This window comes from Maniola hyperantus, chromosome 20, assembly GCF_902806685.2.
Source record: "Maniola hyperantus chromosome 20, iAphHyp1.2, whole genome shotgun sequence".
Lineage (NCBI taxonomy): Eukaryota > Metazoa > Arthropoda > Insecta > Lepidoptera > Nymphalidae > Maniola > Maniola hyperantus.
This window is the reverse complement of record NC_048555.1, coordinates 5681565-5707770: the sequence shown is the minus strand read 5'-3', so window position 1 is coordinate 5707770 and position 26206 is coordinate 5681565. Positions and strand designations below refer to the sequence as shown.

Below are 26206 nucleotides of genomic sequence, written 5' to 3'. Positions count from 1 at the left end.
TATAAAATATTAATTCAAGAGGCATTCGAAAAAGGCAGAGATGTGCCTGCGCATAGGTATATGGTTATACTACTCTTACTTGACTGACTGACAACACAATAAGCAACGGGTTGCAGTTGCGCCTCTGCCGTTGTGTCTCTCTTTGAACAAATCGATAAATCATCCACCACAGGTTCAATTACAGAGGCTTCTTTACTTGACACAATTACCATTACAAGTCCTTCTTCGTAACTTTCACACAAATAAGCTTACTTTCTGATTTATTTCAAATCATTTTACCTTATACTCATGTTTCTCAATGATATAAAATCAAACTTATTTAGATTTTGCAAGCCCTCCGGTTTGGATACGGAAGAAGGCGAGGGTGACGGTGGTCCCGGAAAGCTGTCCAGTGGAATGGGGCTTGGTGAAGGGGAAGGACAAAAAGATGTTTCTGAGAGGATTGAAAATCAGGTAAAAGTTATTAACATGGGTAATATTAAGTTTAAATATTATTCCAACTTTGATCAAATTATTATCTAACAAACAAAATTCAAAAGCCAAAAAGAGGTAGGTATGTACACAAACAAACGGGCAGACCCGCCCGTTTGATGCGTGTTTGAGCGAAATAATTCAATCGATCTAATAATGATCAGCTTATAATCTGGTGTGTGACCCTCGGAAATACGGGGTTTTAAAGAAAAAGTGTTTGTTTCAACTTTTAATGCTGGGCTAGGTTTCTCAGTAATTTAAGTATTATTTTATGTGATTGATCGTGATGAATCAATCGACTTTTTGCAGGATCAACTAGACGACGCACATCGTCCTGGTGAAGAGAAGAATGAAGAAGATAGAGATTGCAAAGAAGAAGAAAAGGGAGTTAATATGACTGATGATTTCGACTCGCATCTCCAAGATATTGAGCAAAAAGGTAATACAGATTCAGATTTAAATTTTAGTATTTTAAATATTGTGACTTTCCATTAAGTTATTGATAAAAAATATCCTCAGTTTGGTTACAAACCGCATACAAAGTCATATGGTTACATAATTAACAAAATTCATTAAGGTTAGTATTAATAATATGCATACATTTTGAAATCTCACTTTCTGTTTTAGCTATATGTGTCAACTGTCATGTCAAAACTACGATTTTAGTCCTCATTTTAAAGGTGGCCCGTAATTTTGACAAGACAGTTGACACATAGATAAAATGGCGAGTGAGATCTCAAAATGTACGCACTACATGTCTAATTGTTAGTGCTCCACAATCAAACCATTGATAGTAACGCTCGTGAGATTGGCGCATTTTCAGCAAAATTTGTCCATGTCATTTCCTAAATAGAAAAAGGTTAAAAGTCTGCACAAACGTATTTATTTAACTTTTGTAAAGTTATCTACAAAGAAAATTATGACATAACAGAAGGAGATGAATCGGACCAAGATAATGAAAATGATGATCCAGATAAGCAAATGGGTGAAACTGACAATGCTGCTGAAAAGTAAGTAGTCTTTTCTCAGAAAATCCTTAGGGGATATAATTTATAACATTATTTTTAAATTCTCAATTGCAGTAGTGAGATACTTTTATAAAAATAACACTTGCTATGAAAAAGGCGGCAATACTTTTTAGGTCTATATAACATTTCTACCGTTAACTTTCCAGACTAGATCAACAAATATGGGGTTCGGAGGACGAAGATGATATAGAAGAAGAGTCTGGTAAGAAAGAAAAGGAAGAGCGTGGCAAGGGTGAAAGTACAGGTGAGAAAGAAATGGCTGCTAAAGAACAAGAACAGGGCCAGGATGATGGTACAGACGGAAAGGAGAAACAACAGCAGAAAGATGTCAATGACATGAACGAACCCGAAGTTGATGATGACCATGTAAGATCGAGAACTATAATTACTTTAATGAGTAAATTAGGACTTTATTATTTTTACGCAAAATAACATAAATAAATAAAAAATATAAAATATGGGTGGCGGTGGGTCAAATAATTTTTAAGTGGTTTTTACATTGCTGATTGTGCTGTTTTTATTTGTTAATAACGTGAAAAAATAATTTCAGATCGATCCATACCACGGCAATCAACAACAATTGCCGGAACCAGAAGATTTTGAACTTCCCGATAACATGGACATTGATGGCGAAGAAGGAAATGATGATAAGGTAAAAAAGATCTTTTGAGTCTAATCACAATTCATATTTAGTCAAACAACCATCTATGTAGTTGCAGAAATCACTCTTCTTGAGCGTCACAGATTACAAAATATACATATGTATCTATATTTTTAATATTACATCTGTTTTAATATAGGATGGCGAAACTGAAACTGAGAATCCGTTTGAAATAGATGCAATGAAAGAAGCTATACAAGAAGAGGAAGACAAATCTAAGGTAAAAGAGGAAAAGGATAATAAAAATGGCCTAGAACTTTCTAGTGATGAAGAAGAAGGAGAGGATAAAGATGTAAATGACGAACAGGTAAATTCTGAAATGGGTAATTCATAATAGACAATTTACAAATGACAACATTTCATAACTTAATTCTAGTAAGAAATTAAATGTTCTAAAGCAAAATAGCTTACAGCAAATGATTTTAACATGTAAACTGTAGTACACACCTTTACATGTTAACAAGATAATTAAGAAAACAAAACAATTATTTACAGAACAATGAAGATGCTGAACACAAAGGTGATAATGAAAACGAATGCAAAGAAAATCAAGATGATGCTCCTAACGAAGAAAAAGAGGATCCAAACGCTCAACCGGACCTAGATAATCCAGAAACAGAAAATCCTGAACCTGAATTACAGGAAGAGAATGAATCAAAAGAAGACGAAAACTTGCCAAAGAATGAAGACAAAATAAACGAAGAGGAAAAAATACAGGAAAAAGAACACGAAGCTAATCCTCAGGCAAATCCTTCCAACAATGATCCGACGGCAGAGGAGGAAGTGGAAAATGCTGACATGGAGAGAGGCACTAATGATAATGTTCAGACTAACGCGGAACAGGCTAAGGATGAAGAAGCTGCGCCTTTTGTAAGTAGTTATTGTTATCACGTAGACTAATTAAATTTTAATTAGTAAATCTGCCAATGATTCTGAGAAGAACTAGATTAAGGGCCCTTTCAGATGAAGAATAATCATTCATATTCATACTTATGCATGCTAATTTTATAAATGCGAAAGTATGTCTGTGTCTGACTATCTGCTATCTTTTCACTGCCTTTCCTTTTAACCGATTTTGATAGGTAGAGAGATTGCTTGCATCCTGGGGAAGGACATATTAGAAGTAAATCCTGGAAAATCAAAAGAATTTCCACAAGAATAAAACAAAACTAAAACTTAGGCGGGCACCTTCTACTTGGTACTCGCGTCCCAGAGATGGATTGCTATTTTTTCCTATTTTTAAAAAGTCGGTTGAAGTCACGGGCATCATCTAGTATTTCAAAATTATTTTGCCAGCAGAACTATTCAGTGGAAAATGATTTTTTTTGTTGGTTTTGTAATATATGTTTTAGCTATTCGGATACGCTAATTTTAATAATCTGAAATCTAGAATATAATCTCAAAAATAAATTTGTCTGGTCGGTAATTGTTTTAAACTAAAATTTTTCGAATCATTTTTTCATTCAGGAGCAAGCGCAAGAACAAGTGGGTGAGGATATCCAATCTACCGGGAGGTCGGAGTTGGACAAAAGTGAGAAAGGGCATCGCGGCAACAAGGACGCTACCAGAGCTGAGACTTCTCAAGACAAAGAACAGAAACGGTTCCAGAATAAACCTGGGAGAACTGACCATGAGCGGACTTTGGGTATTTATTGAAATATAATATTACATTATTTTCCAGGTCTGAAATGAAGCAATTTACAGCCGAATAATATTTAAAGGACAAGGCGAAGCCGAGCAGGTACTTCCTAAATGATTTCAAAAAAATTATGTTAGTGTTTACATCACTACCCCTATTATAAATGCGAAAGTGTGTTTGTTAATTGGTTTGTCCTTCAATTACATTGCAACGAGCAACGGATCGACGCGGTTTTTTGCATGAACATAATTAAAGACCTGGAGAGTGACATGGGCTACTTTTTATTCTGGAAAATCAAAGTTACCATAGGATTTTTAAAAACCTAAATCAAAGTCGTGGGCATCAGCTAGTAAATAAATAAATTATAATAATCTTCAGGTGACGTAAATGAAAGAAAAAATAAGAAAGCTCACACTTTAAACGTGGAGCAAGAGGAGGCCGAGAACGACGGTGGTGACGAGGAGAAGAGCCAAGACAACGAAGCGGACGCCTACCAACACGTTAGACAGGCCCAGAAAGAGGATCTACAGGTACTGTACCAATGCAAACTAAAGTAAAGTAGTGCAGGAAATATTGTACATTTACCTTTAGAAAGAGGTTTCGGCTTCGCAGAGCGTTGCCTCTGTCGCTCATACTTATGTGACGTTTTGTTGGTCTCAACAACAGAGGCTACGCTCTACGAAACAGCTCTCTCTTTCTAAAGGCCGATGTACAATATTTTCTGCCGCTTATTGTATAGAAATGTAACTTTAGGTCAGTGGGAAATAAATACGGCACACTTCAGAAATAGCATTGTTAATTTAAACAAATACAAAAATTTAATTACTTATTTTTGTGTAGTTTTTGTGGAGAGTGTGCTAAGGAATTATTTCATCTAGCTCCCCTCTCGCCACTCTACTATCGAACCGCGCGGCATCTTAAAGGTCTGCACCCCTACATATAGTACGCGACAGGTCGAAATTGCAATCGGGGAGGGAACGCCCCTAACCCGGTGCGGCGAGTGCAGGTGACGTGCGGATATGCGGGGTCGTCCCCCCGCCTCACACCCCGATTGCCATCTCAACCTGTCGTGGACTATAGTCGAACTTCCAAGGACTCTCACGAAGCGTCTCGCTTCATTAAAAAGAGTTCTTAAGGTTTGCTTATATTTTAATGTTCTATCCAACCATCGCATAGAGGATGTCCATTGCAGCAAACCTTAAAAGATTGAAATACTGGTGGAACTATGTCAAGGCAGGAGGGCATGGAAAACTAATGCTATATTCAATCATCATCATCAGAAGCACTCTGTTTGTGTAGGTGGTTGATGCCGCTACAAAAGAACAAGCGGACCAACAGCCAACTTTGCAACAAGAAGATGAACAAGCGGACAAATTGAAGCAAGACGAAGAAGTTGCGATGGACGTGGACGAAGATGATATACAGGTGTGTGTTAGCTACTTAGCTTATAAATAAGAAAGCTGTAGTCAAGTTAGGCCGTTACTAAACTGCTTTTAATCTAGTTTAGTTAAATTTGTAATGCTGTCACTTTTCGTCAAGTTTATTCTAGGGTTGATAAGAAAAGGACAAGGATAGGAAATCAAACTGAAACGCATTTAAAAGGTTGATGGAATTCGATCGAAGCCTTTGCACATAACGACTTTTTCGCGCGCAACCAACGCGCGGTTTACGAACGCACATCGACAGCACTGCAAACTAAATTCCGAGTAATTACATCTTACAAATCCAACAATTGACAATCAAAAAGTGGACAATGTTACCTATTTTAAATGAATTATTTGGATTTAGTTGCAATTGACGTGCTTCAACTGCACGTGAATAAATATGTCGTCGTGTCTAAAGATATTTGAGTAGGTACCATCAAGCATCATAAAAAAATCTTCAATTACATTAGAGACCTATTTTTCATTATAGAAATCTGAATCAATCAAAAATTTTTAATTTTGTTTTTAAAATCCTAGGTCGATAAGGCAGAGGAATTAAAATCCGAGAAGAACAAAACCGGTCAAGATAAAGATCAAGACAAAACTGGTAACACGAAGGAAGGTGGTGATGAAGCTACCGGTGAAACTGGTATTGAAGTCGAGGGTGATATTGTGTTGACTACTACCGTGCCCCGAGGACGGGACACTACTTATCATACTAGGCTAGTATAGTTTTTTTATATAGATCAGATGAATGCGGGGACTGGTCATAAAGCTACGGGTTAAACTGGTATTGAAGTCGAGGGTGAAACTGAGTTGACTGCTGACTTACCGCGCGGACTAATAATAAAATTATTAGTATGCTGGGCATATTAGTACTTTTTTTTAAATAAAAATGGCGAGCAAACGAGCAGGCCGGTCACCTGATGTTAAGTGAATACCGCCGCCCATGAACATTTGCAGTACCAACCAGAGGAACCACCAATGCGTTACCGGCCTTTCAGAAATTTGTTAATTCGCTCCTTGAATAAGCTCATGTTGTAATCTAATGCGAACACCGCCGAAGGGAGTAGATTCCACACTTCCGATAGAGCGCTAACTGTTATTGTAAGCTGCATATTATTACTATACACTAGCAGGGCTCGGACACGTCCCCGCCGAGCGCAGCGTGCTCCTACCAACTGGATATTCGCCTAGCGATAACGTAGCGGTGAGCTCGATTTTACGAACATAATACCTAATGCATAGCGTAACATCATATTTGAGCAGTTTTTACAAACTTGTCCATCCATACTCTCCCACGCGAATTTTTCGTGATATTTCTCTTATCTTTTCTTAGAGTCGAAGAATCAAGCCAGCAAGTGGATGATATAACAATGGAGCAGTACTTAAGTCTCAGACAGTGGTTGGAACGCGGCGCGGTCGCCGGCAGCGGCGCGTCGGCCGCCGCGTGGCGCGCCGTGTGGAGCGACTGCGGCAACGCCGCGCGCGCGCTGTGCGAGCGACTGAGGCTGGTGCTGGAGCCCACTGGACGATCGCGACGAGCCGGTGAGTGACACGGAGCTACATGTAGAGGTATTCAAGGTGCTGGAATGCGATCTCGTCACCGAAAAATACCGACTAAGTGTACAGAAAACTTCAAATAAATCGCAGGGAGCCGCTGGACACAAACGGCACTACCGTAGAGTATGACGATCTCTAATCTTACATATCTATTGTGTACTGGTTGCTTCAGTCGCAGACAATGCTTAGATTAATGTGGAGCAAATTTTCTGAACCAGCGAGCTTAGGCATGTTATATAACATGGGTATAATAATATTATTTCCAGTATTAAAACGTGATATTGTCACGAATAAAATGTGCTATTAATTCCCTTGTTTTAACTTTTTAAAGTTTCCCAAAAGACGTAACACTGAAACAAAAATAATTAGTGACACTTTTTCATCAAACGATTTAAAACAGCCTGGCACATTTAACTTGAACTGTATTGTTTCGATGTTTGAAATGGCCAAGGTATATTCGCGCGAAAATACACACTTTATAGAACATGAAAATAATTTATTCTCAGTCAAATGATTTATTTCCAGGCGACTTCCGCACCGGTCGCGCAATCAACATGCGTCGCGTGATCCCGTACATCGCGTCGCACTTCCGCAAGGATCGTATCTGGTTACGGCGCACCAAACCTGCCAAGCGCGAATACAAAATCGCTATAGCGATCGACGACTCGAGCTCCATGGCTGACAATAGGAGCAAGGAACTGGCTTTCGAGAGCTTGGCTTTAGTTTCTCAGGTGGGATTTTTTATTCATAGACAAGTTAGCTCTTGCCTTCAATCTCACCTGGTGGTTATTTGAGATGTTCACAAAATATATACACAGACAGACATAGATAGATTTTGTATGTATTCTTCCCCGCTTAGACGCACGCCAAAAATGCAAAATGCTTCTGCAAACGATTTATGTATTACGCTGATTTGTAATTTCCTTTCTCCCACAGGCATTAAATCTACTAGAATCAGGAGATCTGGCGGTCCTGAGTTTCGGCGAGAAACCGAACCTTTTACACCCATTCACCGAACAATTCTCCGAACATTCGGGCTCCAAGATACTTGAACAGCTGCGATTTGATCAAACCAAAACCAAAATAGCACAGTTGCTAGATTTCTGCACGGTCATGTTTGACCAACACTCGATAAGGAGTGACGCGTTGAATGCCAAGCTTTTGGTGGTAGTCAGTGATGGGAGAGGGATATTCTCGGAGGGAGAAACCAGGGTGTTGCAAGCCGTAAGACGGGCCAGACAACAGGGAATATTTTTGGTTTATGTCATCATTGATAATCCTGATAATAAGGTGAGTTACACACTAAAGTATCAATTTATTCTGTTGTATAATATGTGTGTAAGGACCAGTTTTATGTAGCTCAATGACCAAAATTATCTAAATGATTAAAATTATTAATATTGGCCGTTTCCGGGAATGCCACAATATAAAAAAGTTCACCGTATTTTACACCACCTAAACGTATACTCCAAAGGTGTACTATGATTTTTGAATAACTATTTACTGGTATCTGCATTAAAATGTACGACACACTTGCTGACTCATTTTGATTTAGGTCGGATGGAATTCCCCTTATTGGGAAGTCTATATAATCGAACTATATGCAAAGTTTCAAGGCTCTGGACCACTAGACCCATTCAATCTCAACTGGTTTAAAATTGACGTAGTCCTCTACAAAACTTGCGCACTGAAACACATTTAGTTTACTTAGCTAAGTTATTGCCACGAAAATTGGAATTCATTAGTCGGTTTTTGCCCCATTTTTTTTATTGGGAACAATTCCAGTTGAGCAAGAAGATTGATACAGATCATCCTGTCTTTGTGTGGCCTACTTTTTCAACTTTTGTGATGCCTACTTTTTCAACTTTTGTGATACCTACTTTATCAACTTTTGTGATGCCTACTTTTTCAACTTCTGTGCGTCCTACTTTATTCGGTTTCGTTGTTCACAGGACTCCATAATGGACATAAGGCGCCCTATCCTGGACCCAGTGACTAATACCCTGTTAGGATTTGTGCCATATTTAGACACATTCCCGTTCCCGTTCTACCTCATATTACGGGATATGAATGCGTTGCCGACCGTCCTAGGCGACGCATTGAGACAATGGTTTGAATTGGCTGCTAATATTAGTTAAAAACAAATATTTAGTTTTTAAGTACAAAAAGTTAGATGCAATTATGAAATTACAAGAAAAATGCAGATTTTTACACGCGTGTATAGAAATTATGGAAGATGCAATAATATTTGATATTATGTTATTTTTTTTCTATTTTTCTTAAATAAAGAGTTTTATAAGACAAAAGCTATACATAATGTATTAAGAATGATATAAACATTAAAAATTATGACAAAATATTATTAGTACTTGTTGTGATGTTTAATGAAATAAATTTATTATTTGTGTAACTCTGTTCTTTTATTTATCTACCCGATAATGCCCGCGACAACGTCCGCGTGGATAAACACAGATTATTTAAAAATCCTGTGGGAACTGTTTGATTTTCCGGGATAAAAGTAGATTCTTGAATGCAAGCTTTCTGTCGGTACCAAATACTTAGATAATGTCCGTAACTTTGTCTATGTGCATTTAGGTTTTAAAAATCCTGTGGGAAACTAATTTTCGACGACAAAAGTAACTATGTCTGTCCATGGGATGTAAGGTGTCAAAATTGGTTATGCAGCAGACAGAAGGCGAGACTCGTATTTAAAATATAAAATATAAATAAGGATATTACCAAGAAGTTAATGCATTACAGCACAATATAAGTTTCTTGAATATTACATTCAATTTAAAGGCTGAAGAGGTAAATAAAAAATCGAGAAAATTATAAAATATTAATGTATATTTGTCAACCGAAAATTAAACAATTTTTCTTAGCTAGTCTTGATATTAACAAAGGCAAAAACCGTACGCAATTACTCAACGTGTTAACATTTTAGGCCTACTATGATTATAAATAAATCGTGACCTTACCAATAAAAAATTCAATTTATCGCGAAAATATTATCTTTTTGCGAACAAACTACATCTAAAAATGTATAATATAACTTAATATATGTATAATTATTGTTTTCAAACGAAACTTTTATACGCTAAATCAATGCACCGCTTAAAACTATGTTTTTTTTTCTAATATACATACACAAATACAGAACGCGTCTTCAATATTATAAAATAGTCTTCTCATACATTTTGTTGTAAACCATTCTGTATAATTCAACAATCGTAATAGCAAAATAGAAACTATGTTAAAGTTTGCAATAACATGTTAAACTCATGTAAAATATTAAATCTGACAACATGAATAACCTAACCATTGTTAGAACCATGGTCCTAACTAATAAAAAATTACACAATAGTTACACATGGCTTATAGACATTTTTGTTATACATTTGACATGTACAAATCATGCGGAAGCAGTTTGTAATTTTATTAGAAAAGGCTCATGTGTGTGATCAAGCCACAGATGAAAAAAAGTGTTGTAACGCAATCTGCAGCTCGATTGCGGTAAACTGACATGTCGCATGATCGCTGGAGTGACGATCGATGAATCGCAGCGTGCCTCGACCGTCAAGATTCGCGTCAGAATTTAGACCAAACGAGCGAATGCCATCATATTATTCTCTTTGGATAAATAGAGACGACGTACAAGAACTGACGCACTGTGCAAGAACTCGAGAGTCACGGAGCTGAAAATTCTGCGGTGTATATGCAACTCACACGTTGCGATCGACAACGTAATTATTTATTGTATATCGACCTTTAGAAAGAGAGTGGCTTCGTAGAGCGTTCTCTGCCGTTGAGACCGACAAAACGTCAAATAGGAATGGGTGACAGAGACAACGCTCTACAAAGCCGAAATCTCATTCTATAGGCCGATGTACAATATTTGCTAATGTGCGATCGTGTAGCACGGACACCAAAAAGCTATGACGGCACATGTCTCGACATCGCCGTCCCTGGAGTTAAACCCAGACTTGAGAGCCAATAGAATGCTCAAGACCGGGGAAAGTGGGCAGTACAATGTAGGAACGCGGACACCACCTGGGTGGGAAAACGTTAAGTCGAAGAAGAAGAAGAAATAGAGACAGTGATTTTCGGTACCCAAAAATAATTATAGAGTCGGGATAGATTGAGCGTTTGCTCTAAATCCACCTTCAGCAAGCGAAAGACTAGAGTGCACGACAAGTCTTCATACTATAAAACTGGCGTATCCGCTCCTTTAAACCGCTGCTCGTGTGGTCTGGAAATCTTTTCTAAGGTAGAGCCTATGTTACAGAGAAAAGCAGCGGTTGATATGTCGGTCATTTATTCGCTCTTTTTATATAAATATTTTAGGATATGAATCCCGTGGGCACTCATTGATTAGCCGGGATAAAAAGATACCAAAATTTGTCAAAATCGGTCAAACGGATGGGCCATTAAAGTACTACCACTTTTATAAGTTGCAGCGTTAAAATTTGTTTGCACAGAAAAGTGCAACTTAACGCAGACTAAAAGAGAATGTTGACAAATGAAATACAGACCTAACTACGCGACAGGTCGGGGTGTGAAGTGGGGGGAAGCCTCGCATACCTGCACGTTACCCGCGTTCGCCCGCACCGGGTTAGCGCGAGGGCTGTGCGGAGCGTTCTCTCATCTCAACCTGTTGCGGACTATACATAACTGTTTGACGTTAAGATTTAAAACACAAGAAACAAAGACTTGTGCTATCTTGCTCATAATTCGCGCGTACAAAACATGGCGCGTAGGCTTTCTAGTAGTTTTGTTTCTGGAACTTTTCAGTCAGCCAGAGAAAGTACTTCATATATTATTCTATTTTTGTGTAGGTAAGTATTAGGTACGTCAAATTGTGTTCCGTTCTTAGATCTTTCTTATACTATTTGTACAGATATTTTGGAAGGGATTGGTTGAGTAATACAATGCGAAAAGCCCCAAGCTTAAACCAAGGTTAAATAAATAGCATATGGTATTAACTTAAAAACGTCGCCCGTCCTGAATATATTTGAGCGTAATTAAAGCTGTAGAAGATTAAACATATATTTACATCTACCGTCTTTTTTCTATATTATAATAGGGTATTGGACTATATTCATTTAGATCGCTCTATATTATGTAACAATACTAATAGTACTTAATTTTGAAAATTGTATACACAGGTGTATTTGCAATAAGGTATAAATATTAGATAAGTAGGTATGTACACTTTTTGCAATAAGTATAAAACATTTGCCTAATTTGACTGCGTAGTTAGTTTACAATTAATATTTTATATATTAAGATTAATGTTTGTGTGTTCGTGTTCTACCTACGATTGAGTGGCTTTTAGTTGCTGTTGGCACTTGCGAAAGCTTGCCTTACCATCAACATACGGTTAACGTGCAGTCGTTCAAAGTCAAACAAATCGGTATTTTAATTCTAGCATATTTTTATTTTGGTCCAATTCTTAAATGATGTTTAGTAAAGTATAGACATTTTTATTAATAAAATCCAAAATGTGTAATAAAAAGTCAATACCCTATTTGAACATGTCAAAAAATAGTTTTATAAAAATAAGATTTTTAGGTTAAAAGTCACTGATCATAGAATAATTATTAAATTCTATCAAAAGAAGGCCATTTTGGTGTTAATGCCGGTCCACATTATTCTTGTAGCATTCCAATAAAGTGATGTATGAAATAAAGTTGAAAACTGTTGAGGTGCGTTGGAACACAAGCTTGCCAACTACGCGATGATGAGCCAATATAGTCGACACATTTAAAACTGAGTCGTCGAGTTATCTGTCTGTTTCGCTCGCACTTACCTACGACCTGTAAGTGCGAGCGAAACAGACAGATAACTCGACGACTCAGTTTAAAATGCGTCGGCTATAATGACCACTTGCGGCTTCTTTTTCGAGGGAATTTCGAAAAATCAAGCCTTATTCTTTGTCTGCATTATAAAGGGAACCTCTATACAAAATTTTTGCTTTCTAGGTCCATGGGTTTAGACTGATGAGTCAGTGAGTGAATCAGTACTTTTCTTTTCATATATTTAGTGTACTCGAATAATGTAAAGCGGCCGCTTTTTTTAAGTGACGATAATTACGTGACTACTAATTAATATTTTAGCTAGTTTAATACAAATATTAAATTACATCGATTTTAGGTGACTTTAAATTACCAAGATGTATGAAAGACAATATTGTGTAGATGTGTGTATGTGCGTGTGTACTGTCTGTAAACTTAACTTTAACACCACTACATAAGGAATAGATTTGTGTAAAAGAAAATGAGCATGAGAATTTGTTTATTAGATCATATTGGATTGTAGTTGAGGTCCATTTTAGAAAATGAGACAATGTGGCTTGAGCCTTAGAACGGGCATATTCGGGCAGCATGAGCAGTTGGTCGTTGAACAGCGTACAGGGAACGCTTGAGCACGTTGTTACACTGTTCGAGCAGTTGCCGATTCAACTAATAGGAAGATAATTGTGCCGAGCAGTATTTATTTATAAAGTTAAATAAATGACACTGGATACATTAAAGTCTGCAAAATTGTATAGAAATGTCAATTTTTGACGTTTGACCGTCTATACAAAACAACAGATTTAACATAACACATGTCACCTTTACATATTTGAAAATGAATACCCGGTGAGTTTGTTGTGGGCTCTTTTCAGAACTGGGCGCGTTTGGAACCCTCGTAGCTTGAGTTTTATGTTTATTAATTATCACCATTACATTATTATCTTACAAATCCAACAATTGACAATAAAAAAGTGTACAATATGTTATAAGTCCCGCAAATTGCTAATGCGCATGGCCGCCATTTTAATGACGTCAGCACTAGACTGAAGTTTCGAGCTGATGGTTATTTTTAATTAAATATACGTCAAAATGACGTCATTTCGATGTTAATGAGACATGGTTCCAGCGCAATAGCAATTTTCTTATGGGTACCTATTTTGAATACATGATTTGACTTTGTATGTTTTAGGTTCAGCCCCCAGATTGTGTAAGAAAAACGTATTCATCGTTGTCGTAATCGAGAAATTCTGCTCTTCGATTGGTTGATTCGCTGTTTACATTTTTTTACAGCCAATCAAGTGGCAGAATTTGCTACCGATTACAACGACAAATACGTTTTTCTTACACAATTGGAGGGCGTCTCATGTTGTTGTGGACGCATAATAAATTACATAATAATATTTTTTTTGTTTATTGCTTGCTTTCTTTACTTGTTTTCCTTGGACGAATGGTTATTGGTTTCTTCAGTCTTTTCACCGTCACCGTAGAACTTTGGCTGCGGAAAAAGAGATAATAAATTATTTAACTAAAAACATCAATTGGAAATGATAGATTTTGCAAAAAAGTTATGGATTTTGCAAAAAATTGAATAAAGTCACACATTAAATCCTTGGTTAAAACAAACGCGTGGCGGGTACGGCTCCCGGCCGCTGATGCATTTAAGCAACTTGTTTGTGCTTGCTTGTGGCTGACGCAAAGCGTTTGTTTAATCAAGCCTTTATTAGTGGTGGTGGTCCTTGGCACGCAATGTACAGTGCCCAGCCAAGTTTAGAATGAGTTAACGAATTCGTAGAGCGTTGTCTCTATCTTTGAGATCGATAAAACGTCCCACAGGTATGAGTGACAGAGACAGCGGTCTACAAAGCCGAATCTCTTTCTAAATTTTGATATACAAATATGTTCTGCCGGGCACTGTATAGCCCTCGTCAATCTTTATGGTCGCTCTGAACCACGTGACGATTCCAATCTATCAATAAACAAGCTCGAACTTACGCATGGTAAGCGCGCGTGTGGAGAGCTATACTTGGCGTTCTGCGCATCGAAAAGTGGCTATATTCAGAACGGCAATAAAAATTGCCGAGAAGCTAACGCAGAAGTCGAATACTATTGGAATATGTCTAGCGTGCCAGGTTGCGTTTGTGCACACAAACGGATTGCGTAATACTCCAAGGAATTCCTACGTTTTAAGGTCAAAAAGACAACTTTGTATCTTCATATAATATGGTTCATGGAAGTTCTTTTACACTAGAACAAAACAAATGAACTAAGTGCCAGCGCGTGCCAGACCTTCGTTATTTTATAAAAGCTAAAAGTTTCTCTGCATATTGTCCCCAACACTGAGAGGAACGTTTTTTTGAATGTTTGTTATAAGTGTTTGAGATAACAGGTAACAAAGGTGTAAAAATCTTGCGGCAAATTATAGAGCCAATTTTTTTATATTCTCTTCAGAATAGTATTAGAAATCACGTCATTACCAGATACTTAGTATCATGGCAACCCCCTGCAAACCGCCTTAAAATTTTAAAAGTTTAAGGGTGTCCAAACAAACGTTCCTCCCAGTGTTGGGGACAATATACAAATAAAAGTTCAGCTTTTATAAAATAACGAGGTCTGGCACGCACTGGCCCCTCCCTCTAAAATATAGTAACAAAAACGTCATGAGATAACAGTTTTACAAATGAATGATCGCTACAAAATGCCGATTTTGATCAACTTTTCGCCACGAGATAGTTTATCGTAGCGAAAGTCACTAGTTTAAAAGTAATAAAAGTTTAAACTGCATTTCTACGTTTCTCCTGATTTTTTACAATTTTTGTTGGTCTTATTGTAAAAACTTTATATTTTAAACGTTATTTGGGAAAGACGGGTTTAGGCCCGGTTTCCACTTAAGCCGAGCAGAGAGGAAATGTGTCCAGTCAACCAATCAGATTTTTAAAAGATGACGTGATAATTCTTTCAAATCATCTAATAATAATCTGGTTGGTCGACTGAATACATCTCTCCGCTCCACTTGAGTAGAAACCGGGCCTTAACGTCTGTTTAAACCGCGTTAGTAATATTTTCAAAAGAAATTTCCTTTCCAACTGAATGACATGTTCAGTTTGAATGATATCCTTTCCATGCCCAACTGAGTACTGACCTACGAAGCGCCTTGATAAAAAAACCGTATGTTCCAAATTCTGGGGTAAAATCAAACTGGTAAGTATAAAACCACTTCAAACATTAGTAACAAACAAAATTATCTGATTCGCCACTGCAAAAATGGATTTATGTACTTGGAAACTCTAGAAAATGTAATGAACAATGATTTTGATATGCAATTGAATTTGCTTATTGAAACTTTTCTGTCGAAAAAAAGAGGGCATAATATATCTAACATTGATAAAAGACTGCCACACTATTCGCTGAATGTTTCTCTACGATAAAAAATAAAGAAATATAAATATGAGATGATTGTTCACAGCATTGCATTTGCAAACGATAATTTTTGCTATACATCGGAAAGGTGACAAGAACACAAAGGGCAATGAAACCACAAAAACAAAAAAAAAAGCATGATGTATCCATTCATTTGAGTCGACTTACACAATGTCAACATGTACTATACACTCGTAACTTTATTTCCGAATCCGTTGTTCACGGCGTTATAACTTGTAAAGCCCTAGAAATAAGCATTTCATTTTGTCAATACCACAAAGTAAAACTGGAATGTACCCGTTTTATACAATACAAGATTTACACGTGTCAATTTAATAGACAGATTGTATATACTATAGTGTTACTCAGTTTGAATAATAAGTGATATGCCAGATCATGAAAAATATAGATCCGCGGATACGGACCATTGGTGTCAAGATCCGCTTATAAGGATACTGCAATAAATGTCTTTAATTTTGTTTCTGCGTGTGTGTGTGTATATCTGATGCGTATCTCACCTCGTCGTGGCTTTGGTCGGTCTGCAGACGGTCGTCGTCGTCGTCGCTGTCGTCGTCGGCTGACGAGTCGCCCCCCGATCCCGCGCCTTCCGCTCCTTTTACTGTTGGATGAACATACAGAGATCACAAGAAAATCTCTAATATTCTAACGTCTAATCTTCAAACGATGCATGTTGCAATGATGATAAATTATAGATTCGAGACATGGTTGCTAACTATGGGTCTTATAAGAAAACTCAGTCACTCAGCAGGCGATGGATGGAGAGCTAGGTGCTGGGAGTTTCTCTACATGATTAAATTAGAAATGATGCACATTGATCGAAGAATAACATTGATTGAAGCCCCTATAATAGAGATCTCGCACCGGAAAATGTAAGACCCATTCACACCGGTGGACAGACAACATCAAACGAGTCGCATCAAAACATCCTGTGGCCTCAGACGTATCTTGGCGGTACTCACTTGGTACAGCAGCGGACGTGGGTTGTAGTTGCGCAGGGCGCGTGCGGTCGCGAGTGAGCTCGTCATAGCAATGCAGACACATACGCAGCGGTTTCTCGCTGTGTCATGCTCATGTTGTGACGTCATGCGGCGCCGCACCGCACGCGCACTAGACTTGGAACCAGTGAGACGAGGGCTGGTACGGTACGACCCCTTACAGAGAGTACTAGAGCGGCAACGCATCCAATACATGAATTCATTGCGGTGCGGCAATACTTGTGTGACCTCAAGCCTGTCTTTTTGCGGTACTCACTCGGTACAGCAGCGGACGTGGGTTGTAGCTGCGCAGGGCGCGCGCGGTCGCGAGTCAGCTCGTCATAGCACTGCAGACACACACGCAGCGGCTTCTCGCTCTGTCCGCGCAGTACGAAGCGCTTCGACGAGCACGGCCCGCATACAACCGAACCGCATTTACGGCAGTGATGCTGAAACAAACAGCTACACGTTACAAATTATACTTTAACGTGGACTACACAAATTTCAAACCCCTATGTATGTATGTATGTATGTATATACTTTATTGCACCACAGAAACACAAATGACAGGTTACAAAAAGAAATCTTAATAAGTAGGTACAAAAAGGCGGTCTTATCGCTAAATAGCGATCTCTTCCAGACAACCTTAACGCTAGGGAAAAAACGAACAAATGGACAATGGGAGGTGGTGTAAAATAAACCTAAATACCAATAGCTAAATAAACTAAACCATATAATAAGAATATAAAATACATATTGTTAATACACTAATAAGTACATACAAATAAAATATAATAGACATACATAAAACTACATAGATATATATACACATATAGATTTAAATAATAAACTATGCTGTTACTGATGATAGCAAAGAGATAGGTAATGATCTTTGACGTCAATTTTAAATTTGTTAAGGGATTCAGCACGATGGATTTGCGAGGGAAGCTCGTTCCATAAACAGATAGCAGTGACCGTGAAGGAATTCCTAAAGTATTTTGTCCGATGTATTTTTGGGCTATTTTACCCCCTTAAGGGTTAAATTTTCAAAGATTCTTTCTTAGCGGATGTCTGTATCATAATAGCTATCTGCATGGCAAACAACCCAATCCCTCCAGTAGTTTGAGCTGTGTGTTGATAGATCATTCAGTCACCTTTTCCTTTTATATATTATTTAAGATAATTTTCATGTCTTTTCATTTGGATGATGAAAAGAAATTGGAAATTCAAGGACCTTTAAAATATGTATATTTTCAGAGGTGAAATTGAGAAGCTGTTGAACAAAACAACGTATTCATACATCTTTTCATCTGAACATTGAATCCAGACTTTTTGACCCACTGAATACAAACTTAAACTCATTTCCAAGCAAAACAGCCTAAAACTGAGGTAAAATTGAGTCCAAAGTTTGTGATTTCAATTTAAACTGTACAACTAAAGTATCAACAGCTTTCGTTCAGTTTTTGGCGCCAGGAAAATTTTGTTTCATGCAATTCAGTGCAATTTCAGCAAGCATTTGGTACACCGTTTTGTACGCCAGTTCAATCCATGATGACGCGCCCCACTCTTAGCCCCGAGCGTTTACAGTGCAAGTGTGGTATGTACTGTTAGATCAAATTTTATAGTGTTGCACCGAACAACAATGTGGGCACACACACACACACACACGACGATAAATTAGGTAAAAACTACTCCCGCACTCCATAGTTTCTCCGTACGAAAAATAGAGGGGCGCGTCTTCGTGGACTGAACTATCTATAACAGTGACTCACCCTTCTGTTGAGCACAGTGAATTGTGTTTTCTTGCAGTGCATGCAAATAGCTGCTTCGTTGTCGGGCACCCATACTGCTGCGTGCTCCAGTGGCGGCTGCTTACCACCTACAAGCAAAGGTATTATACAACTCCTAAAGGCAAACCTTCATACTTTCACATTCCAAAAAGTGAAGACAGGTTCATGCGCTAGTGTGCGTGACACGTATGCATGTGGCGGAATGCAGCATGGCTGCTTATTAAGCCATATCATGTTTTTTAAAAGAATGTAAAGCGTAATTTTTTTGCTAGGACTAAGTTTTGATATGACATTAGGGTGAAGCCACACGATGCGTTGCGTTGGCGGTGCGGCGCGGCGATCCTACATAGTGATAAGGTCGCCCTTTGTTTTTAGGTCTATCCTGTATTTTTTGTTCTTTGTCATAGTATTCTGAATATATAAAATGAAAAGGTGACTGACTGACTGATCTATCAACGCACAGCTCAAACTACTGGAAGGATCGGGCTGAAATTTGGCATGCAGATAGCTATTAAGACGTAGGCATCCGCTAAGAAAGGATTTTTGGAAATTCAACCCCTAAGGGGGTGAAATAGGGATTTGTAATTTGTGTAGTCCACGCGGACGAAGTCGCGAGCATAAGCTAGTTAAGTAATAAAGATGTTTCAATAAATAATTTATAGAAATCGCTGTAGCATGCCACACGATGCGTGACGACATCGTGCGGCGCCGCACCGCACTCGCAACGGACCAGAGAGTCGAGGCGGGAACGCAGTGCCCGTTTAGCATCCAATACTCAGACCCACAGCAGTGCGACGCCGCAACGCACGGAAACGTATCGTATGGCCAACAAGTCCGAACTCGAAATTAGAATTGAATGGAAATCCTTTGCCAAAAATACAGCTGTTTAGTAGAAAAATAATAAAACACAATGATTTTCCTTACTTTTTCTTAACAAATCCTCTATACATTTCTCTATATGTGCCATCCATTCCTCCTTCTCTGTAGCTGTAGCAGCATACACAGCAAAAGATTTAGATGCAGTGCGGATCAACCAACCATTACGATATTCTAGAACATGTAGATATTATGTAAATTAAGTAATTATATTTTTCGGCATGTTAATTGCGTATTCAATTCGAGTATTATGCTAACAAACATTGGCATAACCCAAAATAATCTCACAATCTGTAATTAAATCTGTTATTTTAAAATTATAATGTTGGTATTTAGTAGTAGCGTGTAAACTGATAACAGTAATGTTATAGTTATAGAAGTATGAGAATTGTCACCACCCTGATAAAGGACAGCTGAAGTTGTATGAAATATTTTAGGATTAAAATGTAGTAGAAATGAATCATCCTTGTGATGAGTCATAATAATGTTATATTATGATAACTTATTCTGATTTTATATCATGCTGATAAAATGTTATTATGGTTGGATGACTCAACTTTGAACTTAACTATGTTATCATTAAATTTGCATATTATGAATATAATATACAAGTATTTGGTAACTTGATTTCAAGTTTATCTATTTAAATAACATTGCAAAGATAACACTTTTTCATCATTAAAGAATAAAACTATTCAGTCTGAGGGTTCTGTACCTGCAGTCATACTTTTCGCCATTAAGCATGATAAATCAAAAACTGTGTATTATGCATAAAAATAAATAAAAATATGTTTTAGAATGTGCAGGTATAGCCCTTTCATATGATATCCTACTTCGTATAGTAACCTTACTTTAAAAGTTGAAAATACTAATTATTTGTTCATGAACACATTTTAATTTTCTTTTTGTTATGTAACCACAAATTCGAGGTTTTCGGATTTTTCCCTTAATGTCTGCTGTAAGACCTACCTACCTGCCAATTTTAATGATTCTAGGTTTCTTGACAGACACAACATACAGACAGACAACAAAGTGATCCAATAAGGATTCTTTTTTTCCTTTCGAGGTACAGAACTCTAGCAGGCACCCAGGCACCCTCATTGCGCAGGTTCCATACTACAGTCATATTTTTTCGACATTTTGCACGATAATTCAAAAACTATGATGCATAAAAATAAATAAAAATCTGTTTTAGAATGTACAGGTTGAGACCTTTCATATGATACCCCACTTGATATTGTCACTCACTTCGAAAGTTGAAAATACTAATTTTTTCGACATTTTGCACGATAATTCAAAAACTATGATGCATAAAAATAAATAAAAATCTGTTTTAGAATGTACAGGTTGAGACCTTTCATATGATACCCCACTTGATATTGTCACTCACTTCGAAAGTTGAAAATACTAATTATTAGTTCATGACCACAATTTAATTTTTTTTGTGTGTTCTAACCCTAACTTCACAGTTTACAGATTTTTCCCCAAATTTCAGCTATAAGATCTACCTACCTGCCAAATTTCATGATTCTAGGTCAACGGGAACTACCCTGTAGGTTTTTTGACAGACAGACAACAAAGTGATCCTATAAGGGTTCTGTTTTTCCTTTTGAGGTACGGAACCCTAAAAAATGAAATACATACGTCCTTCATCCTTTAATGATTCCAATTTGACTTCTTCAAGGGGTATGACATGTTGTTTATTATACTTTTTCTTGTTTATAACAATGTTGCCGTACACAAGAATGTCATTGAAGAGAAAGAACTGCCGTGCTTTGGGTTTCTTTCGGCACATTTTTGTCAGGACTCCTTCCCCAACTAGAACTCTGCCTTGTTCTGCCAGGGGCTAAAAACAACACAGATAATCTTTTTACTTTGATTACAAACTCTTGACTGATAGTATTGAGATGAAGATAATCTAAATATATAAAAAGAATTGACTGACTGACTTATCTATCAACGCACAGCTCAAACTACTGGATGGATTGGGCTGAAATTTGGCATGCAGATAGCTATTATGACATAGGCATCCGCTAAGAAAGGATTTTTGAAAATTGAACCCCTAAGTGGGTGAAATAGAGGTTTGAAATTTGTGTAAGCCACACTTGATTAGTAAGTATCTAAGTTGAGAGGTATGATTTTATTAAACCTCTAACTGTTTTCAAATCTTTTGGTGGCACAACTTTGCCAGTAGATTTGTAACTAACCATGGACCTTCCTACATTAAGATTGTTTTGTTACATATTTTCCTTTAAAATTATTGAATTACTAGCTGTTTCCAACCACTACTGAGAATTTATTTGTCCTACAGGGCTATCATAATTTCCTTGAATTCCCATACTTCCCATAGATGTGTCTCCAGAGTCCAGACTCCAAGTTGTTTATAAGAACATCAAATTTTATGAAATAAGCAGGTAAGAAAGAAAGGTAACCTCATTTTTCACATATTATACATTTGCATTATAGTATAGTAAGAAGTTTTGACTAACTTTTTCATCAAACTTCTTTTGGAACATAGGTTTCTCTGATTAAGTAGTTATTACGTTTTTTAATAGTATTAAGGATTCTGAATATTCTGTTAAGCCTAGTTTTGTACATTGTATTTTTTTATTTACACAACAGTATCAAAAGAAATTTATTGCAGTTGTAACCAATACAATGTTGTCCATCTATTTATCAGCCAACACAAAGTTATTTTTGTAAACTACACTAAAACATATCACACTGATAAAAAGGTGATATCTTTGGCCAAACCCACCAATCGTGCTAACTGAGCATTTATCTCTCAGTTTGTCGGTTGATAAAAGTATGCTAAAAGTTTGAAAGTTTCACCAAGTACTTTCTTATCAATGTAATTCATAAATAACACACACCTGACCTGAACTGCCGAAGCAGTTTTCCACCATAGCAATTCTTCTAGCATTTGCCTCACTATTCACTGGAAAAAAGGAAAACAATCTCGTAAAAATGCGGCTCAGCATCAAAGTTTGACGTCAAAGGAAAGTGAGCTAACAAACAATGACACCAATTATCAGATCAACCACAACTTTTCACCGAGAGATGCCATATTCAGACCATTGTACAGTCCCAGATCAAGAAGCACAATTAATATAAATATCCTACCTAAACGATCCACCATTATCACAAAATTTTATTCAGTTATGGTTTACACAGCTCAAAGCAAAGACACGGAAGATGAGTAAAATCAAAATGTGTCATTCATAAATTTGATAATGTTGCCGTATTTTATTACATCAACCCTAATTCTGTCAGAGGTAAACTGACAGTTAATTATTTTTAAACTTGAATTTCATTCTATCTAATTTAGAGATCTAAATAGAGCAGTTTAAAGAATATTTATCCACATGTGCTGATTTTTCAGTCGTCAAAATAACTGTGGATTAATAAATGAGTTCAACTTTTTTAGAAATCTACCAAATTATACTTCAGTTTCTAAAAAAACCGATAAAATCGTAACAAACTGTATATAGTATATTCTAGCTTTAAATTCTACACCATAGACACAAATGATCATGTGAGTTTCCATTTTTTTGTGGTTTTTGACTTTCTGACAGGCAGTGGTCGATACCAAAATAAAATCCTTTTTAAGTTTCTTGAAAACTAGAGGAAAACCCATCGAAATGGCTTGCAAATTCTGTGGCCCTAAACTTTCGCTTGTCGGAGTCGTGCTAAGTGTTTGGGGAATTATACAATTGGTAAGTTTTGATGGTCTTGTGACTTCACTGATACTTGTGGAACACTAAGGAATAATCTTATCATTTCAGACTTTAATGGGCGTTTTCTACGCTATTAAAGCAGTAGCTCTCCTTGAGGACCTGCCACTCGGTGAACAACATGAGACCCTCAATGATTTTATTAGTGAAGTTGAAACTGGATACACACAGGCAAGTATTATTTTAAACACCTAGATCTATACTATGTTCTAGAGATAGAAAGGTTCTGATGATGGATCCTTGGACATGACTCCCAACAAATCTATAAACAAATTTAAAGTTAAAGACCCATAATAATTTCCAAGTTTAACCCAGTAAATCAGTATATAAAAGTTGCTTGTTATACCCATCAATTATACTAATTAGAACAAACAAACAAGAACAAAATCCTTGACTTTCAATGAGTAAATGCTATATGATGAGACTTCGCTCAGGTAGCTTATTAGAATTTTCGTAGAGATCTCTAATTAAAAGAAATATAGCCTATGTTACTCAGGAGTAGTGTAGCTTTTTCACCAGTAGAAAATTGGTCATAATTGGTTCAGTAGTTACAAAGATTACCCCCTACAAACAAACTTTCAAACTTTACCTCTTTATAATATTAGTATAGATAATAATTAGTCACTGTTATATAATATTAAACTTTATTTATACATTACAGAATTCACATAACTGCTGGATTGCTGCACTGCTATATGTGATCACACTTGTCATCTCCGGCCATCAGTTCTGGTTGAACAATCGCTCTGCAGTTAGCATGTAAACACAAGGGCACATGCTAGAACTGTTTACCTCCATTCCATTATCTTACTTGACCAGAAAAGTAAAGTATCTCTTTTAGCAAGTAAGACTCTTGGGCAGTGCTTAAATTGAGATATGTCAGGTTTTCCTGACTTCCATAATATTCGAGGTTCTTTATCATGAGATGATTGCATATTTTGTTTAGTTAATGTTATTTGACATTAGTTTTTGCCTCTTATCAGTGTGGATTATCCCAAAGGATATCCTGTACTGCTACTGTAGATTCTATCTACTGATATTAGTTACAGTATGCGGCCATAAGTGATGAACAGCGAAAGTGAAGCGTTATATGGGTATCAGTGACAGAGACAACACTCTACAAAGATGAAATGTCATTCTAAAGGCTGATGTTCATCATTTTCGGCCGCGTACTGAACGCGTACATATAAAAGAATGGTGAATCAACTTGCACTAACAATAAAATTATAATAATTGATTTTGATCCCAATACAAATATGAGGAGACATACATAAAAACTCACAACATAGTAACCAAGTTTGTACAAGAATACATTATTTTTCTGGAAAAGTCTTATTAATATAGTGCATGTATTGAGAATATTACAGCACAATATTGTTTTTAAGTATATTAATTAGGACAGTATTTAAAGAATTCTGAATTTTTAAACTCCTAATGACCTTTATTTTATTACATAGTGGTGTATTAACTTGTTAACTTTTATCAAGGTTTACATTCACAAATGAAAGTAGTATTGAATTTTATTTTATTTTTATTGTCTTATGTGTGAAGTCTACTATTGTTATAATATTATCATGCTCTTTCTTAGTGTAATCTTGTCCAGCAAATAATAAATGACACTATATTATGTGAAATTATTATGCTTACAAGTGTTGGCTATCAAACATCAATTGTACATAAAATAAAATAACTTATTATTACAGTAGGTACATTGTAAAATGGTTCTATAGTTTTCTTGAATTAAATAATATTAATGTTAAGATATATTTTTTATTTTCTTTGTCTTGCTTTTAGTTTTTAGAGCCAGTTATGTAAGTAAATCGTGCAGAAGGATTTGGGAACCCATAGCATACTATCCCAAGAAAACTCCTACCATTATTATGATTAACTAGCTTATGCTCGCGACTTCGTCCGCGTGAACTAGACAAATTTCAAACCCCTATTTCACCCCCTTAGGGGTTGAATTTTCAAAAATCATTTTTTAGCGGATGCCTACGTCATAATAGCTACCTGCATGCCAAATTTCAGCCAGATCCGTCCAGTAGGTTGAACTGTGCGTTGATAGATCAGTCAGTCTGTCAACTTTCCCTTCTATAGATATTTAGATAAAAGGGGTCAACTCACGATTCTCAGCAATGAGGACAAATAAATTCGATGAAGAGAGAGAAAAGTAAATTATTAAACTATTTGATAGTCATAGAATTATAGCTTAGGCCGAAATTAATTCTCATCTGGGTGAAACTGAATTTATGATTTTTATTCCTGGATAGTAGATAGGTAGGTACCTACTATAAAGACCGTCAAAGGCCACGCCATTGAGATTGGTGATTCAAACTTTAAATCCATTGCCTGGCCTTCATAACATAAAGGTCAGGCTCATGTGTGTTGAGCCTTAAAAATAGCATTTAAATTCTCTTTGGATGCACAGAAAACAGAAATTGAAAAATAATTTAATGTCAAATTTGACGCCATCTTGCAAAAGACTTAACAACGTATGCAACAGCTGCACAACAATTTCTCATTCTGAAAAAAGCTTGGTGGTACCTATTCATAAATAAACCCTTGATATGGGGCTACTTCATGGTTGTGGTTTATGCTGCATGCTTTTAAGTATATGGGCAGTCCTACAGCTGGTAATTTATAGTGCACATTTAGTAATTATGAATCTTTAGGCTTTTTAAAACAAAGCCATCCATAATTTATTATATAATGCGTACAAAATGAGATCTCACTCGCCATTTTAACTTTGTATCAACTGTCATGTCAAGAGTACGATTTTAGTCCTTATTTACAAAGTACAACAAACCGTACTT

At 36.7% G+C, this 26206-nt stretch overlaps 3 protein-coding genes across 5 annotated transcripts in view; 2 read left to right on the top strand and 1 right to left on the bottom strand.

Moving 5' to 3' along the window:
• Positions 1-9196, top strand: part of LOC117992140 (midasin) — a 33176-nt gene extending 23980 nt beyond the window's left edge. Inside the window, exons 27-41 of the mRNA XM_034979816.2 lie at positions 324-453; positions 781-910; positions 1403-1481; positions 1646-1865; positions 2050-2151; positions 2300-2467; positions 2656-3030; positions 3628-3805; positions 4178-4329; positions 5099-5224; positions 5761-5945; positions 6563-6771; positions 7312-7517; positions 7723-8076; positions 8739-9196. Coding sequence (XP_034835707.1) covers positions 324-453; positions 781-910; positions 1403-1481; positions 1646-1865; positions 2050-2151; positions 2300-2467; positions 2656-3030; positions 3628-3805; positions 4178-4329; positions 5099-5224; positions 5761-5945; positions 6563-6771; positions 7312-7517; positions 7723-8076; positions 8739-8924 — 2800 coding nt within the window. The 3' untranslated portion in view covers positions 8925-9196. The remainder of the gene's footprint in view (positions 1-323; positions 454-780; positions 911-1402; positions 1482-1645; positions 1866-2049; positions 2152-2299; positions 2468-2655; positions 3031-3627; positions 3806-4177; positions 4330-5098; positions 5225-5760; positions 5946-6562; positions 6772-7311; positions 7518-7722; positions 8077-8738) is intronic.
• Positions 9197-9613: 417 nt separating this feature from the next.
• On the bottom strand, positions 9614-22883 carry rush (rush hour). Of its 3 annotated transcripts, XM_034979377.2 has the most exons (9): positions 22783-22883; positions 22533-22597; positions 21304-21505; positions 19708-19833; positions 18766-18872; positions 17271-17442; positions 16517-16617; positions 16167-16242; positions 9614-14076 (listed from the first exon to the last, which is right to left on the bottom strand). In XM_034979377.2, the coding sequence occupies exons 1-8, from the start codon at positions 22796-22798 to the stop codon at positions 16183-16185; spliced, it is 849 nt and encodes a 282-aa protein (XP_034835268.1). In that variant the 5' UTR covers positions 22799-22883; the 3' UTR covers positions 9614-14076; positions 16167-16182. The 3 variants fall into 3 exon arrangements, with proteins under 3 accessions (XP_034835268.1, XP_034835267.1, XP_034835269.1); XM_034979376.2 differs by lacking the exon at positions 16167-16242; XM_034979378.2 differs by lacking the exon at positions 16167-16242 and having other exon boundaries at positions 22538-22597.
• Positions 22884-23193: 310 nt separating this feature from the next.
• On the top strand, positions 23194-25153 carry LOC117991677 (ribonuclease kappa-like). The gene is made up of 3 exons (XM_034979277.2): positions 23194-23375; positions 23445-23564; positions 24055-25153. Exons 1-3 carry the CDS (start codon positions 23301-23303, stop codon positions 24154-24156), a joined length of 297 nt encoding a protein of 98 aa, XP_034835168.1. The 5' UTR covers positions 23194-23300; the 3' UTR covers positions 24157-25153.
• Positions 25154-26206: the final 1053 nt, after the last annotated feature.

Bases quoted from the DNA above. Each gene is read 5' to 3' on its own strand.
- rush (XM_034979376.2), bottom strand. The intron at 21,506-22,532 runs GTGTGTGTTATT...TGTTGTTTTTAG, and splicing joins GCTTCGGCAGTTCAGGTCAG to CCCCTGGCAGAACAAGGCAG. The intron at 17,443-18,765 runs GTGAGTCACTGT...TGTTTGTTTCAG, and splicing joins TCACTGTGCTCAACAGAAGG to CATCACTGCCGTAAATGCGG.
- LOC117991677 (XM_034979277.2), top strand. From the start codon at position 23,301: ATGGCTTGCAAATTCTGTGGCCCTAAACTTTCGCTTGTCGGAGTCGTG. The intron at 23,376-23,444 runs GTAAGTTTTGAT...TTATCATTTCAG, and splicing joins TTTGGGGAATTATACAATTG to ACTTTAATGGGCGTTTTCTA. The intron at 23,565-24,054 runs GCAAGTATTATT...TATACATTACAG, and splicing joins TTGAAACTGGATACACACAG to AATTCACATAACTGCTGGAT.